Source organism: Apodemus sylvaticus, chromosome 5 (genome assembly GCF_947179515.1).
Source record: "Apodemus sylvaticus chromosome 5, mApoSyl1.1, whole genome shotgun sequence".
Classification (NCBI taxonomy): Eukaryota; Metazoa; Chordata; class Mammalia; order Rodentia; family Muridae; genus Apodemus; species Apodemus sylvaticus.
Window position 1 is genome coordinate 88,676,675 of NC_067476.1, and position 16,104 is coordinate 88,692,778.

Genomic DNA, 16,104 nt, shown 5'->3' on the forward strand with positions numbered 1-16,104 from the left:
GAAAATTAATTATAAAAAAAACTTGAACAGGTTAAAGACAAAAGGAAGACACACAGCTGTATTTTTTCATGAGATGGACATACTTTCATTGAAATTATCCAGAGAAAGTTAATGATTTTATTCCTTTAAAGGACCAGAGGACTAACCTTGGTTCTAGTGTGTGCTGTTCCAGGAGTCTTTCTTACAGGAGGCTCAGCGTGAATTCTCACAAAGCCCTGAACCTTCAGGGGAAGCATCATTTGCTTCTAAGCTTCTACCCAACGTTCTGCCATAACTCCCTCGTTTTCTTTCCTAAATGCATTCTGAAGAGATATTTTGCAGGGATTTATAGTCCCCAGTATCAGGAAATGGATGTGGCCTGCATCCGATCATTTTTAAAGTAAGCTTTTAGTGTATGTACCTATACTTGTGGATAATACCTCAAAATGTAAGTTCAAGTCCATGTACTGAGAATTATTTGAAAAGTGACTTCCTCTTGTTCCTGACTTGCTGTTTGAATTCATTTACATTTTTCCAGCTTTTTTGTTTGTTTGTTTGTTTTTAACAGCTTAATGGAAATAAAAATTACCAACCCACATGGGGGTTGGTCATTGCTGCTGGATAATTATCTATAAACAAGGACCCAGTAAGATTGGTTTTCTTCTTATATTGAAAATTTGTTTTAAATATTATTTTCCTCAGTTTCTCCTACTCAGTAAAATGATACAAATTCCCACCAACTTTGTAAAGAACCACAACTTGACTTTTAATGGCATTAAATATCCTTTAAAATATGCCATTAAAACAGAGCACATTGTTATTTCCAGTCCGAGTGCTCATATTTAGATCTCAAACCATGCTCAAGCTAGTATGACTGTTTCAACTGAGATTCAGTGTAAGGGGGGTAGTGCACAGTGATATTATTTGGGCTGATCAAATCAGTCTAATTAGTCTTTAAATTCAAACTATTTACAGAAAAGGAGTATATTGTTAATTCTCCTGGAATGTCTCCCAGTATCTTAAAAGAACATGTTTCTCGTCAGTGTTCATGGTTAGGCTGAAAACCAAAAGACAGCAAAATATGAAATTGCCCCTTCACCTCATCTTTGGCGTCCTTTAATGTCAGTGTCACTTGCTGTGATTTGTGCTGGGCAAGAGAGGGCACTGCCCTTTCCCCTCAGCACATCAGGCAAGCACTGACACTCTGGGCATGCTGTACAATGAAAGTACATCAGTAAGCCCATTTCCCCTTCATTTCTGCCTAAGCCTAAGAGATGGGTTACTTAAAATTCAAGTGTCAGGAAAGTCCATTGTAAAAGGGAAATATTTTCAAGCGAATTCCGTTTGATCTTTTTTTTTTTTTTTTAAATAAGGGGCTCCTTCTGCCTCTCTCGCTTCCTTTCCAGACCTTGGAAACCAATTAGTATCAGCACAGAGGCCACAGACCAGGTTGAAATGGCTCCTTTTTAATTTTAGGGGATATAATTTCAGCTAGGACGTCTAGTCAGTTGTCACACAGTATACAAAGCACACGTTTCTCTCTCGTGCACATACACTGGTGTTCCCTTCGGGAATGCAGATTTTTTTTTGGGGGGTCTGACTCCTAGAAAGGAATTATATCTGGTCGCCGTCCAAATCCTTCGGCTCTGACAGTGGCATAACATCACAGGGCCACCTCATCTTTCAGACAGCCGTGCCAACCAAGTTTTCTAAAAAGCCTTCTGTCCCACCATTTCAGCGGCGTTTCCTATCCTTACCCCGCCCCCTTTTGCGTACAATTCCTAGTGTTAGTGTTCTGCTCCCCTTCCCCGCCAGGTTTCCAAAGTAGCAGAAGAAATTGGAGTAACTTCGATATATATATATATATATATATATATATATATATATATATATATTTTTTTTTTTTTTTTTTTTTTTTTTTGAAGAGCAGGTCTTTGGGAAAGAGAGAATGTGATTCAAAGGGGCGCGGGGTGGGGGCACGGAAACAATTTTTGCCTGACTTTACCTTCTTATCCTGAACCTGTCTTAATTCTTGAAGGTGAAAAAACACCAGCTGGGTTGGCCTTTTCTTTCTCAGGAATAACATTACAGAGCCAAAGAGGGCTGTGTGTGCGTCTGGCACTTTGAGAGGAGGGTTGAGGAGAGGGGAGTCTTGATACCCCACAGAAAAGCCTCAGTTCAGCAGAGTGAAGGGACCCTGGGGTCGCCTCTCTTGGTGAGATCTTAGTGCCCCAGCCGCTTCTCCTGCCCCTGCAGCTAGTTCTGCGCTTTGGAGCTGTGCCAGGACCTCTGACAGAGCCTGGCAGGTTCATGAGTAGGGGGCGGGGGCTTGGTGTTCTCTTTGCAGAAGACGACCATCTGGGGGGCTCCCTTATTTTCCTGGCGCTCAGTGGCCCGCCCCCATCTCCCCGACCCCTATCATTTTAACGCTGATCACACACGATGGTGAACTTGCAGCTCAGCTTCCTGCCGCCTGCTTGACCCAGGGAGCACCAGCAGCCTGCGGGCCTCGCCCTCCGCTCTCCCTCCTCTCCTGGAAACCCCGCGGCCTCGGGGCGCGGGTGGGGGGTTCGAGTGGGCCGGAACTACGGCAGGGGCGTGCAGGGCGCGGGGTCCCGGCGGGGAGCTCACAGCAAGCGGCGCCTGGGCGGCCCAGCTTCCTGGAGCTGTGCTCCTTTGACCCCAGTGGCAGTCCCTGTCACTGCACCGCTCGCGCTCCCTTCGCTCGCCGCGCCCTCGCTGCCTCTCCTCGCCCCCTCGCTCGTTCTCTTCCCAGATCGAGGCTGCTCCGGTCCTCTCCACCTCCCCCCGCAGCGACCCCGCGTCCCGCTCGCACCGCGCCCCTGTGCCGCCCTCCCAGGCCCTGGATCGGCGGCGGGGACCTCCAGGGTCGAAGGTTCTGGCCCGCCCGTGCCCCTCGCCCCTGCCGCCCCCAGCGCTGCTCCGAGCCGGCTCGGGTGGCTTGGCGATGGCTCGCCCGCACACCCGGCGCTGAAGGCATCCCGGGGACCCGGAGCGCAGCCCGGGAAAGGTAATCCGCCCGGGGAAGGGAGGCGGAGGGCGGGGGAGGGGGGAGGAGGCGGCCGGTGCCGGGCGCGAGAGGAAGGGGAAAAAAATGCACACACAAAGCGGAGCCCGGGTGAGAGGTGCCTTGTCAGAGGCGCGTGCGAGGGCGCGGGGGCTGCGGAGCGCGGCCGCCCCGCCGACCCCGAGGTTGGCCGACTGAACACTCGAGGACCCGGGGAGAGCAGATTTGTTTTCCCGGAGCCCCCCACAAGCGAGAGCGAATTTCTTTGCGTAGCTGTCCTTCTTCCCACTCCCCATCTCGCCCCCTGTTTTCCCTTCCCCCCCAGCCCTCGGCCACCGACCTCTCGGGGTCCCCACCTCCCTGCCCCCTCCACCGCCGGGTTTCTTAGGAAGGTGGTGGCAGCAGGGGGGGGGCGGTTGTCCGCGAAAGCCTGCGGCAAAGCCCCGGGGCAAGGAATGGGGGTGGGGCCCGGGAGTCCGAGATCTGTTTACTAGAAAGTCCCAGGGTCGTGAGCCACAGCTGCCCCGGCCTAGGCCCGGGTGCATTGTGTTGGCCCGAGCCCTGTGCGCCCGCGGCGGCCCCGGGCCAGGTGCAGTGGCTGGACGGCTCGGAGCGGCTCGGTGCAGCTTTGTGCTCCGGCCGCCCGCGCGCGCAGCGCTCCAGCGCGGAGCTCTCCGCCAGCCCCCGCGCCCGGACCTTACTCTCCGGTTTCTGCGACCTCTGCCTGCCGAGCGAGAGGGCTGGGAGGCGGGATACGGCAGCGTGGAAAAGTAACCGTGGCCGCCCAGTTTCTTTTCGACCTAAGCAGTAGTTGTGTGGGTCTCCCCCTCAATCTCTATTTACATTTACATGTGGCAAGGTTGTCTTTAAAAATCTTTTGAATTTCGGGCTTTTGCGGCCTAGGAGGTGAAGGGAGCATCTTTCTTTTTTTTAATTTTTTTAACCTAGAGGTTCGAGAGGACATTGAAATCCCCCAGCAAGAAAAGAGCACTGAAAGATGAGCAGTGGGTTGATTTATAGCGCACCCCCAATACACCCGGAATTAAGAGTGAATGCGGGTCGTGAAAAATGTGTAATTGATTTGTGATGGTAAAGACACAAGCAGGTCAGGGTGGGGGGAAACAAACACAACTTTAGCTGGAAGGGAAAGACTGCCAAAGAGCGGGTCAAGGCGGTGGCCTCCACATCCCCCCCTCAAGCCCGATGGCTGGCTGGATCCCTTCCCTTTCCAACGGTTCCCGGGGAGTCAGGCGCCTGGCAGCTCCGGGATTCAGAGCGAGGAGGAGGCGGTGCGGACTCCAGCTCCGGTCTGTATGCTCGGAGATGCCAGTGCGCTTCCGAGGCTTCCGTCCCAGACCAAGGGTTAAAATGTCCCACCGAGGATGGCAGCGACGTCAGAGCCCGCTTTCTACGGCGGTCTTCAGTCGGCGCCCCGCAGGGAGAGAGGAAGGTGGGGGAAAATGCTTAGCCAACCCTAGGGGAGCGTGTAGTGTGTCCTTAGTGCTGCCTCCACCGCCGGCAGTGTCGGTGGCGGTGCCCACAGGGTACTACTCTGCGTCTACAGAAAGAGGAGGGAGTTGTGGCCAGGACCGGGCAATGAGAGCTGTTGACAGAGTAGGGCATGCGTGTGTGTGTGTGTGTGTGTGTGTGTGTGTGTGTGTGTGTGTGTGTAGTAGCTGCAGCCCACCACCCCATCTGCCCACCCTAGATTTAAAACAAACAAACCAATCCAAAGTAGAGAATTCTGTGCACCCCCCCCCTCGCCCCACCATATATAGACCCTACGCTTTGTCAGAGGCTCAGGAGAAAAGTCGTGCCCTCCCTCTCCGAAAGAATGTGCCAGCTGGGTGTCAGCAGTGCTGGAGACAAGTTCAGGTGTAAGTGTGAAGGGAAGGGAGGGAGCTTAGTGGACAGAGGCACGTGGAACTTTTTTTTTAGCATCTCCAGAAAAAAATAAAGAAGCGGTGCAACCACGGGGAAAGCGGGTGGTCATCGCTCCGGCGTGCGGAGATGAGTAACTGGAAATGGGCACAAAAGAGTAGGGGCGTGAGTTAAGGTTCTCGATCTGCGTGCGAGGCAGAGGCAGAGGGAGGAGAGAATGAAATTTGGCGGGGTTGGAGCAAGAGCGAGCCCCAAAATCCCTCCACCCAGTAAGTGAGGTGGCTATCTTCCTGACTCAAATGAGCACCATTATTTAAACAAGGAAATCGAAATCCAGGGCTCATTTCTCCTGGGCTTGGCTTAGGCAGCGCGCGAGTACAGAGGTCAGAAATTGTTGCTTTGAAAGTTTAGGTAAATCGGACTTCTGGTGTCTAGGAGGTGGAGACAGTTATTTAAGCCTTCAGTGTTTAATCCCCTCCTTGCCAGCAGACTTTAAGAGGTTTTCCAAGTGGGTTCCTGGAAAAGAAAATTTCCAGTCCTGCAGCTTAAGGGACAGAAGTGACTGCTGTCTAGGAAATGCTCAATGTGCTCACGTGGGTTTTTTTTTTTTTTTTTTTAAACAGAAACTCTAATACCAGTGTGAATGCTTGGCAGTGACAGTCCTGTTTAGATTTTTCTTTAGGCATTCTGGCATCTTGTACTGGGTGCCTTTGTGGATAAAATGCATTGAAGTATAAAATTAAAAGAAGAAAGCGGCTCCCTTTAACTGTTGTGAGAAGATGTGGTTGGGATGGGGGATTTACAGCCTGAATATTTGAAGCAGTGTCTTCGAAGGTTAAGGTGGGGGTCTTTGCATCTTTCAAGCTCCCCCCCCCATACCTCATTAAAGTGACATGGTTTAGCTCATGGATTTGTCACCGAGAGCCTTCCTCCTTCCCCCTGTCCTCCCAATCTCACCCCTCCTATACACAGGTCTTAGGATATGTTCATTTTGAGGATGGAATTGAACATAGCATTTTAAAAAATAAGCCTTTTCTTGACTTGTCTGTAAAGGTGTCGTGAAAGTTTTGAAGCTCTCTGCCTCAGTCTGACATTTCCTTCAAAGGACTCCAGATTAAAGAAGATAGACCCGGCAGGTGCACTGTTTTGATAAAACATTTGAAAGCGAACAAGGCAAAGATGAATTCAAATGAGGTGCCAGCCACCCATTTAGCCCTCCAGAATTACAGGGGTCTGGGTTTGCTTATGGAGAGAGATTGTTTGCCTTGCTTGGGGCAGAGGGGCAAAGAAGCGTAGGTGTTTCCTTTCAGAAAATGAAACTCTATATGGCAACTTTAGGATAGCCTGGATCATTTAGAAGTGTAAATCCTACATCTATGTTCTACCTCTTTTTGGCTTCAACAAGTCACTATAAATACTCAATATGACTATTTTATGTCTGGCCTACACTCTTTTAGTTTAATTAGTAAGTTTTCTCCCCAAACATTTAAATTCTTTCTGGCAAGGGGTACAGAAACTTACTCTGAGGTCACATTGGTCCAGACGTGATTTTCGGTTGCTTCTCAAATGGTCTGCATCATGCACAATAGACATTGATGGAAGGAAAATAAGAATCGCCAAGTAATTTTTATACCACTCTCTAATTTATGCAAACACTAAGTTCTTGTATTCTGAGAATGCCTATTTTCCCCCTCTGGTCTTTGATGGCTAACATTCTTTTTAATGACAGTCATTTCTGTAACAGGAAGATGTCTTCATTTGTGTTTACTTTACAGTACCTCGCAATTACGCAGCTACGTGCTTCAGTTGTGTCTCGGCACTTTGTGTCTCAAAAGAGAATTACAGCACTCAGAACAGGACTGCAATTTGAAGCAGGTGTTGTGTTTTACTGTTATGCAAAATAACAGTAAAATATAATTGTGTAGGAAATTAAGGAAACAGCTGCAAACTTAGTATGGAAACGGCTACATTATGATTCGTAAGCAGTTCTTTACAGATATCTTACATCAGAGGAACAGGGCAAGATGTGACTTAGCTAATCCTCCTGGCCAGATTGCCTATCAACCAGTGCTTATGGGAGTCAGATCTCCGGTGAAGGCAGAAAGAAGCAGCAAGGGAACCCAAGGGAATACCATTGTGTTAAAAGTGTCAGAATACCAGGGGCTCCTCTCTCAGCTATGGGAATGCTCTGGGGACCAAGGCCAGGTGGGTAGAACCTAGCTTGCTTGACTGATGTGAAGAAAGCAGTCCTCAGAGTAGAATATTGTGGAATTTCTTAGCCCAGCTAGCATAAGGAGGGCTGCAGGAACCCTGGGTGGCAAAATAATAAAATAAATAGCCTGTTAAGGCAGACCATCTATCTGCCTTTTGTTCGATATTTTAAGGTATTTCATGACAAATTTCAATCTAATCTTATTATTCTATTTTTTTTTGAGATAACAGCTAAGATGTCTAGAGCTTAATGATATATACATGGCAAAGGAATTCTGATACAGTGTTTTGAGAAAATGCAGATTAGCTAAGAAGTGTGTGGCGCCTCCTGCTTCTTCCTCATCAATTACAACGGCTTCCATGCAAGGGTTTGCTTGCATCCCTGTCTTTGAATCTCTGCCATAAAAACAGACATTTTCATTACTGTACTCCACATGGCAACCAATACATTGACATTTATTAAAAAAACAAAACAAAACAAAACCAAAAAAACAAGAATTGCCAAAAGTTTGTTGAGAAAATGTAAGCAGCTAGTAAGAATGACAGCACCTAGAATGAGGAGGGCCCGGATGTGATGGCTGCCCTCTTTGATGGGGAAGAGGGAAGTCAGGCTTAGAAAGTGACTGGCGGACCCTGTGCTCCTCCGGCTTTCTGTTGAGTGACTAGAGTATTAAAAGAAAGTTCACCACATTTAACAAGAAGTATTTGCTTTACCGGCAAGTTCTTGGCCAGAGAAGTTTGTATGCATACCAGGCACTGTGTCTTAGGAAAGTGCCTGCAAGACAAACAAGACAAACGTATGTGTAACATGTGCATCTGTGTGTTTTGTAGTTGTTCTCGGTTATCTGTTAATGAGCACAGGCCCTTAAGCTTACATTTATTATGGTGTCCTGTGGATCATCCAAGCATCAAGATCGCAAGTGATTGTATAATGTGATACCAATTTTGTAAGAACCAAATATTTCAATTAGCAGGGAGGGCTTGGAAGAATCTTCAAGCACAAACCATTTATAGCTAGACACCATGGCAACTGCGGATTTGGTCTGTCTGCAATTCACGTTGAGTGCCATAATTATAATTAGAGAGGAATTCTTGGTTTGAACTCCATTGAGACGATTTACTAGCATCTAGTGATACCATATAGGGTGTAACGTCCACTCTGAGGAAGAATAGGCCACAGTTATGTCCACGAGAAAATAGTATTAATTCAGATTTTTTCCTGAGCCAATTTTATATGTAGATTCCAAACTCAATGTGTCTTACTCATTGTTCTTATTTTTTTAATTTATATACACACATACACATATGTATGTTTTTTTTTTCTTCTAGAACGCACAGTGGTATTGATGAGTAGATCCTTGGATTCAGAGGTTGGCTGAGACACACCATGCCTGCTTCCAGCTTTTGCTCCGGAGAGTTGTGAATTGCTAATGCCTATAGGGAGGAAGGATGGCTCATGGGATTCCTTCTCAAGGCAAAGTTACCATAACGGTGGACGAGTATAGCTCAAACCCCACCCAGGCATTCACACACTACAACATCAACCAGAGCAGATTCCAGCCGCCACATGTACATATGTAAGTATTTCTCATGAATGTACAAAAGAAAAAAAATTAACAATCCAGCAAAGCAAAGCAAACTATTCCTTCAACATTCTGCTAGAGAGAGTGGAAGTCAGTGATTTCCAAAACAGGGGTACTTGCGGTTTCACACACAGGCTAGGAGAAACCCCTAGCTTACATCTGCATAACCAGTCACAGTATTTGCAGCACAACCAATCACAAAAGGGCGTTAGGTCTGCAGAGCCTCTGGTGGATTAGGATAAATTGTAGCTAAGAAGGGAGAGCTCAGGGATTTTCCCAATGCTGCACTATGAATTTTGGCAGTGAAATCTCACTCTTAGTTCAGTTTGATTCACCCTGTATTGCTTACTTCCGTGATGAAATATTTCTTTAAAATTTCTCGAACAGTTTCTTACCCTTCATTCCACTAAGACTTTATATTCAGCTGGGAAATAGGCCTCATTGGAACTAATTGTCCAGCTACTGCTACATCCATTGTCTTGCCTGCTGCAAAACACAGGCTGCATTATGCAAGACTTGAACAATACGGGGAACAAAGGGTTAAGGGAGATGGAACAGTAGGTCTTGGGAATTTTACTTTTCTTCAACTCCCTGATACTATGGAGTACATGTCGGGCCTTAAGCTATTTAAGGGGGGAAAATGTATGGAAGAAACTCAGAAGAAAGGACACTGCAGCACCTGGTCACACACACCAACTATTTTGTGCTGCAGCAGAAGTGCCAGGCTGTCAATGGAAGGGGCAGAAGGTCACCATTTCTCTTGTTTATTCAAGGCCTGGTGCCCATTCTTTAAGAGCCCCCTTCCAATGTCTAGCAAGTCTTTCATGGCAGGACTGAATCTCTTTGAACACCATTGTACAGTCAAGAGGGAAAGGTGGTTAGGACTTTTTTTGGCTGTTTTTACTCCTGGCAGAAGTGAACTCTGGGCACACACAAGTCACAGACTTTTTCTTCCAGGAATTGTTTAATGTGGGCATTAAAAAAAAATAGTATCCCCCACCACCTAAACACACACACACACACACACACACACACAGGCACAGACACACACAGATACACACACACACACACAGCACAGACACACACAGATACACACACACAGACACACACACACACACACACACACACACACACACCATCTCTAATTCAGAAACCTTAACTAAGCATAACGGTGTTTTCCTGATCGTTTGGCCATTAGTATAAATAGCAGGGTGGTGTTTTATAAGTAAGTTATGGGAATCTACTTAAAGTAAGTATGATGAGGTTTATGCAAACTGGGAAAATCAAAACAATAGGCTTGAAGGAAAGAAAAAAATCACTACCAACAACACCAAAATACCAATAAAAAGAACAAAAACATCTTTGCAAATGGTAGTTTTCTAAGATCTTGCTGGCTGTATGTGAGAATCTGCTGGTGATTATGAGGGGCCGCTGACAGAGTAAGACAGAGGTTTGTAGGTGACATGTTCTCTCTTTGTTAAGATGGTAGTTTTCCTGTGCAATATACACATAAATAGTCCTCCTAATGTTTCCACTTATCCTCTTTTCTTCAAGTATGTCATAGAATCTGTTCATGGCATAGCTGAGGATCCTTTGGCTTGCTTTGGAAGGCTGATATTTGTATTAAGGAATCTCAAAGAACGCTGTGGATCCTGTTTGGTGTGAAGCAGAGTGAATGCCACTCTGCCCAGGTTCTTTGGGAAATGACTGGAAGGCTCAGCCATTGTTTAGCTCAGTAGACATCCTCTTATTTGCTCTTGACCACAGGAGACCACTGGTGAACTGTGAATGCTTAAAGATAGCTTTTAAATCAGCTTAGATCTAGAGCTTAGATTTAGTCTGAGAACTTTGAAGGGTAAATCTCAATCTCTCTCTCTCTGTCTCTCTCTGTCTCTCTGTCTCTCTCTGTCTCTCTGTGCCTGTCTCTCTCTGTCTCTCTTTCTCAGGAGGGGGACAAAACCCCCAAACTCCCAACAGCAACAAAAAAGGTTTGTCATGGCAACCTAGACAGCTGTGGAGCCCATGGACTCCAGCCTGGGAACGCAGGGCTCCTCCCCAGTGGCTTCAGTGTGGCCTTTTCTTTTTATTGCCCTACCTTTCCTCTCACCTGAGAGGGAGCACCTTGGGCCCTCCTGCCTCTGCCTTTGAGTTAGCTGTTTCTTGCAACACTGACACCTTTCTGCTCTGATTAGCATTTGCTCTGAGCTAGTTTAGTTTCCTGCACTCACAGGAAGGCTCTTGTCCTCTGTTTTGTGACTCCTTTCCCAATATGGGACAGTTTTATCCGTTCCACATGACACCCTAGGTACTTTTATTTCTAGGACCTCTATTATCATTTGTCTGTCTGTCTGTCTGTCTTCCATTTATTATTTTCTTGCTCTGTGGCTAGCATCAATCATCCATTTTTATTTTCCTTTCATGTACCCACCCAACTATCATCTATTATATTTTATCTATTTATTTTTATTATTTAATTAACTTTGTTAATTATTATTAATCAAATCTACTTATACATCTATATATTTATTTAAAATTGTAATTATTTCATTATGTTTATTTATAAATATCTATCACTTATTTTATCTGTTTACTATGTTAGTATTTTCTATCTATATTATTTTTCTTTCTATATTAACTATTTTTTCTGTCAATCATTATCAGCATCTATCTTCTGTCAACCTACCTGCCTGCCTGTCAGTCTGATGTACTGTTTGATTCAAAATATTTAATTATGTGTAGATAGGAGAAACCAGGGTCATCCTGGGAGTGTGAAGGTTTGCTTGCTTTGATGGGGATGTGTTTCCTATGGCCCCATCCTGACCTTTTCATCTAAGGGCCTGCTGTTGCTTTGCACGTTGATGACCTAGTTCATGATGACCCTGGTAGGTTGCAGGCACTTGGGCATCTTCCAATCATGTTCTATTTTGGGTGCATTAAAACCATGACCCTTTGTCTAAATAGTCACTGAAAGTGACCAGAAAGTATTGGTAAGATATTGAACCTAAAATTTCTCCTGATTTTTGAAAAAATTCGAGCATGTCATGGCAGGTTTGGTTCATTTCTAGAGCTAGCTTGCCTTTCTTACTTGAAGCATTTATGTTTCTAAAAGTTCTGGGTCCTTCAAGCATTCACTTTCCTTTCTCACTCCCATCCAAGGTCTGTGAAGCCCTTGGTCTTCCTTTGTATGACCTAGTGGGAGCAGTGGGCATTGTCTCACCTTAATTAAGGGATTTTCATTTCCTACTTAATGTGGTTAATCTCAGCTCAACTTTGTGACTAGACTAACCCTGTCTGTGTTCCCCCTTCTGATCAACTTCCCTTCCCCAGACACCAGCTTATTCACTGGCATTTAATTGTACCAAATGACCAGTATTGTTTTCAACTGTGACTTATGCAATTAAAATAAGCTTTTTGGCAAGGTGCCACTGTGAGGGACAAAAATCATCAAGAGGCAGCCGCCATCATTATGAAGTATCCCTCCTTTGGAACTGGGTTCTCACCCAGCTTAAAGAGGTCTCCGTTTAGTCCGTATCTATAAACTCTAACAAGATTGCTGCCAGACTTTCTAAGAACCATCGCTTTGAATTTCCTTCTGACGTAGGATTTTCTTTTTTATTTTTTTTTAAAGTAATCCTATCTGACTTTAGAAAAGAAAATCAAAGCACAGCTGGAGTTAGTAGACCAAAATGTAGCCTAGAATATGAGTCCTTTCTCTCTCTCTCACTCTTGATTATTCTGATAGACGAGATGGCTGAAACCTAACAATGAGCAGGCCTTCATCCGCCCACAAGCCCTTCATCTTTCTTGAACAGAACTTTCACAAAGTTATTTAGTGTTTTTAATGATGATTAAAGAAGGCATTCAAAGAACCATTTGAGGCCTGAAAATGTCATAAAGACTTTGTGTGTTTTAATGACAGAGGCCTAATTGCAAACTCTATAACTGTGTTGATAAGATATCCAGCTCTGAAGGTGCTAACACTGGAAATTTTACTTTATGAGAAGCCCTTCTATTCCTTGCAAGTCAGGATGGCTGCTCATGCTACTGAGTTTAATTTATTTTCTGTTTTGTTTTTGTTTGAGAGTTGGCTATGGGAATTACAAATTCAACTCTTGTCTCTGGTTTTGGTACTTTTCGCTGTCCATACCTTCAGTTATTGTGGCCCCAGGATCTTTTTTTACTCCCTGACTTTTTACTAGGCTTTAAGAAAGTGTCATCACGTAGAGGTGTCTATCACCAATGGAATCTTATTTCCCTTTTTCATCTGTAAGATAAAGTTGGTTAAATGTTGTTGTGAAATTAAAGAGGTACAGAAAAATTCTGAGCAGTACCCATTGTATATCCAATGCCAACTGTTACCTTGAGCATGTGTCTCTGTTGATCCCACGTTTCTTATTTCAAAAATCTCTATTATCAGTCAGTGACCAGTTTGTCTTGTCTTCTGCAAGGAGTTACTGGAGGCCACCATGGAAGTTTTTTCTGGTGGAATTTGGGGTATAAATTTTTTTACCCCAAAGTCAGCAGGTGATTTAGTGCCTGTCATGATCACGAACAGCCAGGAAGGCCTCTACACCTCCAGTTACACCATGAAAGTAGCAGTCCCAAGTGGGTAGAAATCCTATATCACATGGCTGTTTAATGAAGACCACCAAGGTCTTGGGTCTGGCCTAACTTCTGTGCCCCTGTCACTATCTCTGGTTACCCTTCTCTGTGTTGAAAGCAGACATGTGTTTAGCGGGATTGTCACAGGCTTCTTCAGCAGAAGGAGATGACAGCTGAGAATGGGCCTGTCACTGGCTTGTTGGAAAAATTTGGGGTCTCATTCTTATCATCTATGAAGTGGGCTTAACACCATAGTACTTGTTAATCCTAAATGAACCCCTTTCATTGCCCATCCTTATATGGCCAGGACCCTCGGGATCATACACAGCCAAAAGATACTGCTTGTTACACAGATATGATAGCAACTGTGGTGTTGTGTATTGATGGCAACCACAGGGTTAAGAACTGTGGCCATATAAGGTGCCTCCTGTGACATTTGTCTATGTTGTTTGGGTGCTGAAAAATTGAAAAGTGTTCTTCTGAGTAAGCCTGACTAAGCATCTCAGGACAGATTTGTACAGTTTCTACAGGTGCTCCATTTGAGCTGAAGTTTCCTTTCTTCCCGGTGGAGAGTGTGGTAGGAAACACATTAATTTCAGGATTGTGTTGGGTATGCATTGTTCAGAAAGGAAGGCAGGTGAGGTGTGAATGTGACCTGCCCGTCACGTGAACCTGTGTGAAGACTTGGCTGCAGCGCGTGGTGCTCTTTGAGGGGTTGTGAGGCCCATGAGATGTGGAACCTTGTTGAAGCAAGTTCATCACTGGAGGCTGGGCCCTGAGATCCCTTTTCAGGCCAGTTTGAACTTTTCATTGCTCCCTGATCCCCAAAGGGTAAAAATGTGGGATCAGGCTCCCACTACCAAGCCTTCCCCGTCAGAGCTGACAAATCTCATCAAACCAGAACAAATTTTGACCCTTAAGAGAGTCTGTCTAGTATTTGGTTGTGAGAACAAAACAGTAGCTAATGTAATTATATAAAAATGATATATGCTTAAGTATCTGTACATAAGAGGGTAGGAAGGACGAACACCGGTTTTACTGATGATCCTGTAGTTAACCACTTGGTGTCACTTATTGGGTGGTGGTGACCTTTATGTTTTATGAGCTTTATGGTGGAATTAATTTTGTAAAAGCGTATGGTACTTTTCTGCTAATTTTTCAAAAGAATCTTAAGTCGTCTCCGACGCCTTGTGTATTCTCCAAGGCTTGTGTTAAAGACTTGCTTCTATCTGTATCTTCTCCTTTCTTTGGGTCTCAGCTTCCTGGGGTGACTTTTTCTTCTAGTTTACGATGCAGTCAAGGAGTAATCCAAAGGCTGTTTGGTTTGCTCTTGTACGAGAGGATGGAAACAAGGTCAGTCATACTGTCTCCTTGCTGGTCCTATGGACAAATGGATGTTTAAATGTTATTTTATTGGCGTGTGTGTGTGTGTGTGTGTGTGTGGGCGGGGTGCATGTGCATGTTCTCACGCACCAAGGTGCATGTAAGTGTGAGGTCAGAGGGTAACCTTTCAGAGATGATGTTCTTTTTCTACCTCATTGAGACAAGGTCTCTCTTGTTCCACTCAATACTCCAGGCTTCATTGCCCATGAGTTTCTGAGAAATTTTCCTGCCTGCCCTCATATCCCACCCTCTTTTTGGGGTCTATTTGAAATTAACATAAACCTCACCTTGTTAGTGCATTTCTGTGGGGAAAGAATATTAGTGGGACATTATGGAGATGCTGTGGGGGAAAGAGAAGTGATCGTGAACTCTCACATGGGAAAGTGGTATCAGTGGACAAATTAACGTCTGGGTTCAGGAAAATCTCTTAACAAGTGTAGATATTTACGTTTTTACTGCTAAGGCTGGGCTGTGTTAACTGTGCAAAATCTCAACATACCCTTCTCTCAGAAAAGCCGTTTCTCTTTCTTAATACAGGTTTATCACTGGCCTGCATATTAGAATGACCATAATTTACAAAAGTATTTTCAGTCTGAAGTTTGCCTTGCAGATATTGAATGGTCCTTTTTCATTCAGACTCATACAAAAAACAGTGGCTTTCCTTTCTCTCCCCCCCCCCTTTTTTTTTAGAAATTAGTTGTTTTCTATACATACCCTCAGGGTACCATCTTGTGATCTGTGACAGTTGGACTGCCTTTTTGAGCTAACTTTCCCCCAGTTTTGCAGATCTCTTTATTTGCATTCAAGCAATAAAGAGACAATCTAAGGCTGAGTGCTTTGTCCACAAGGTTTTATTCTTCAGAACCTCCAGTGGGTGATTGTATAACTGGGTCGAAATGTTTTGACTTCCTTTGGCTACTGGGCATTCAAGGAGGAAAAATAATTTAAAAAATAAAAACAGATCATGTCTGAAGTTAGATCTTTTAGAAGTTAGATTGTTTTATTTGTGTATATGTCTGAGAGAGAGAGAGAGAGAAAGAGAGAGAGAGAGAGAGAGAGAGAGAGAGAGTGTGTGTGTGTGTGTGTGTGTGTGTGAGAGAGAGAGAGAGAGAGAGAGAGAGAGAGAGAGAGAGAGTCAGTCAGTTAGTCAGAGAGCACAGGTCAGAAAGAACTGTGGTTCCTCCTCAGAAGCAATGTCTGCCTCCTTTGATACAGGCCCGTTGTTCACCAGTTAGCTCCCCTGCTGGCCAGTGAGCCCTACTAGTCTCCGCCTCCCCAGGGCTGGAATTACAAGCATGAATCCCCATGTCCTGTCACCTTTACATGGATTCTTTGGGAGGCAAGTCTTTGCCTCTGAGCCATCTCCTAAGCCCTGAATGTGTTAGTCTGTCTTTGTTTTGTGACAGGCTTGCCACTGTATCTCTGCCAGACTGACAG

The 16,104-nt window shown here is 45.0% G+C and overlaps 1 protein-coding gene across 1 annotated transcript in view; it reads left to right on the forward strand.

The window, feature by feature from the left end:
- The first annotated feature begins 2,669 nt into the window (after positions 1-2,669).
- Mpped2 (metallophosphoesterase domain containing 2) overlaps positions 2,670-16,104 on the forward strand; it is a 174,722-nt gene continuing 161,287 nt past the window's right edge. The window contains exons 1-2 of the mRNA XM_052181388.1: positions 2,670-3,010; positions 8,429-8,676. Coding sequence (XP_052037348.1) covers positions 8,549-8,676 — 128 coding nt within the window. The 5' untranslated portion in view covers positions 2,670-3,010; positions 8,429-8,548. The remainder of the gene's footprint in view (positions 3,011-8,428; positions 8,677-16,104) is intronic.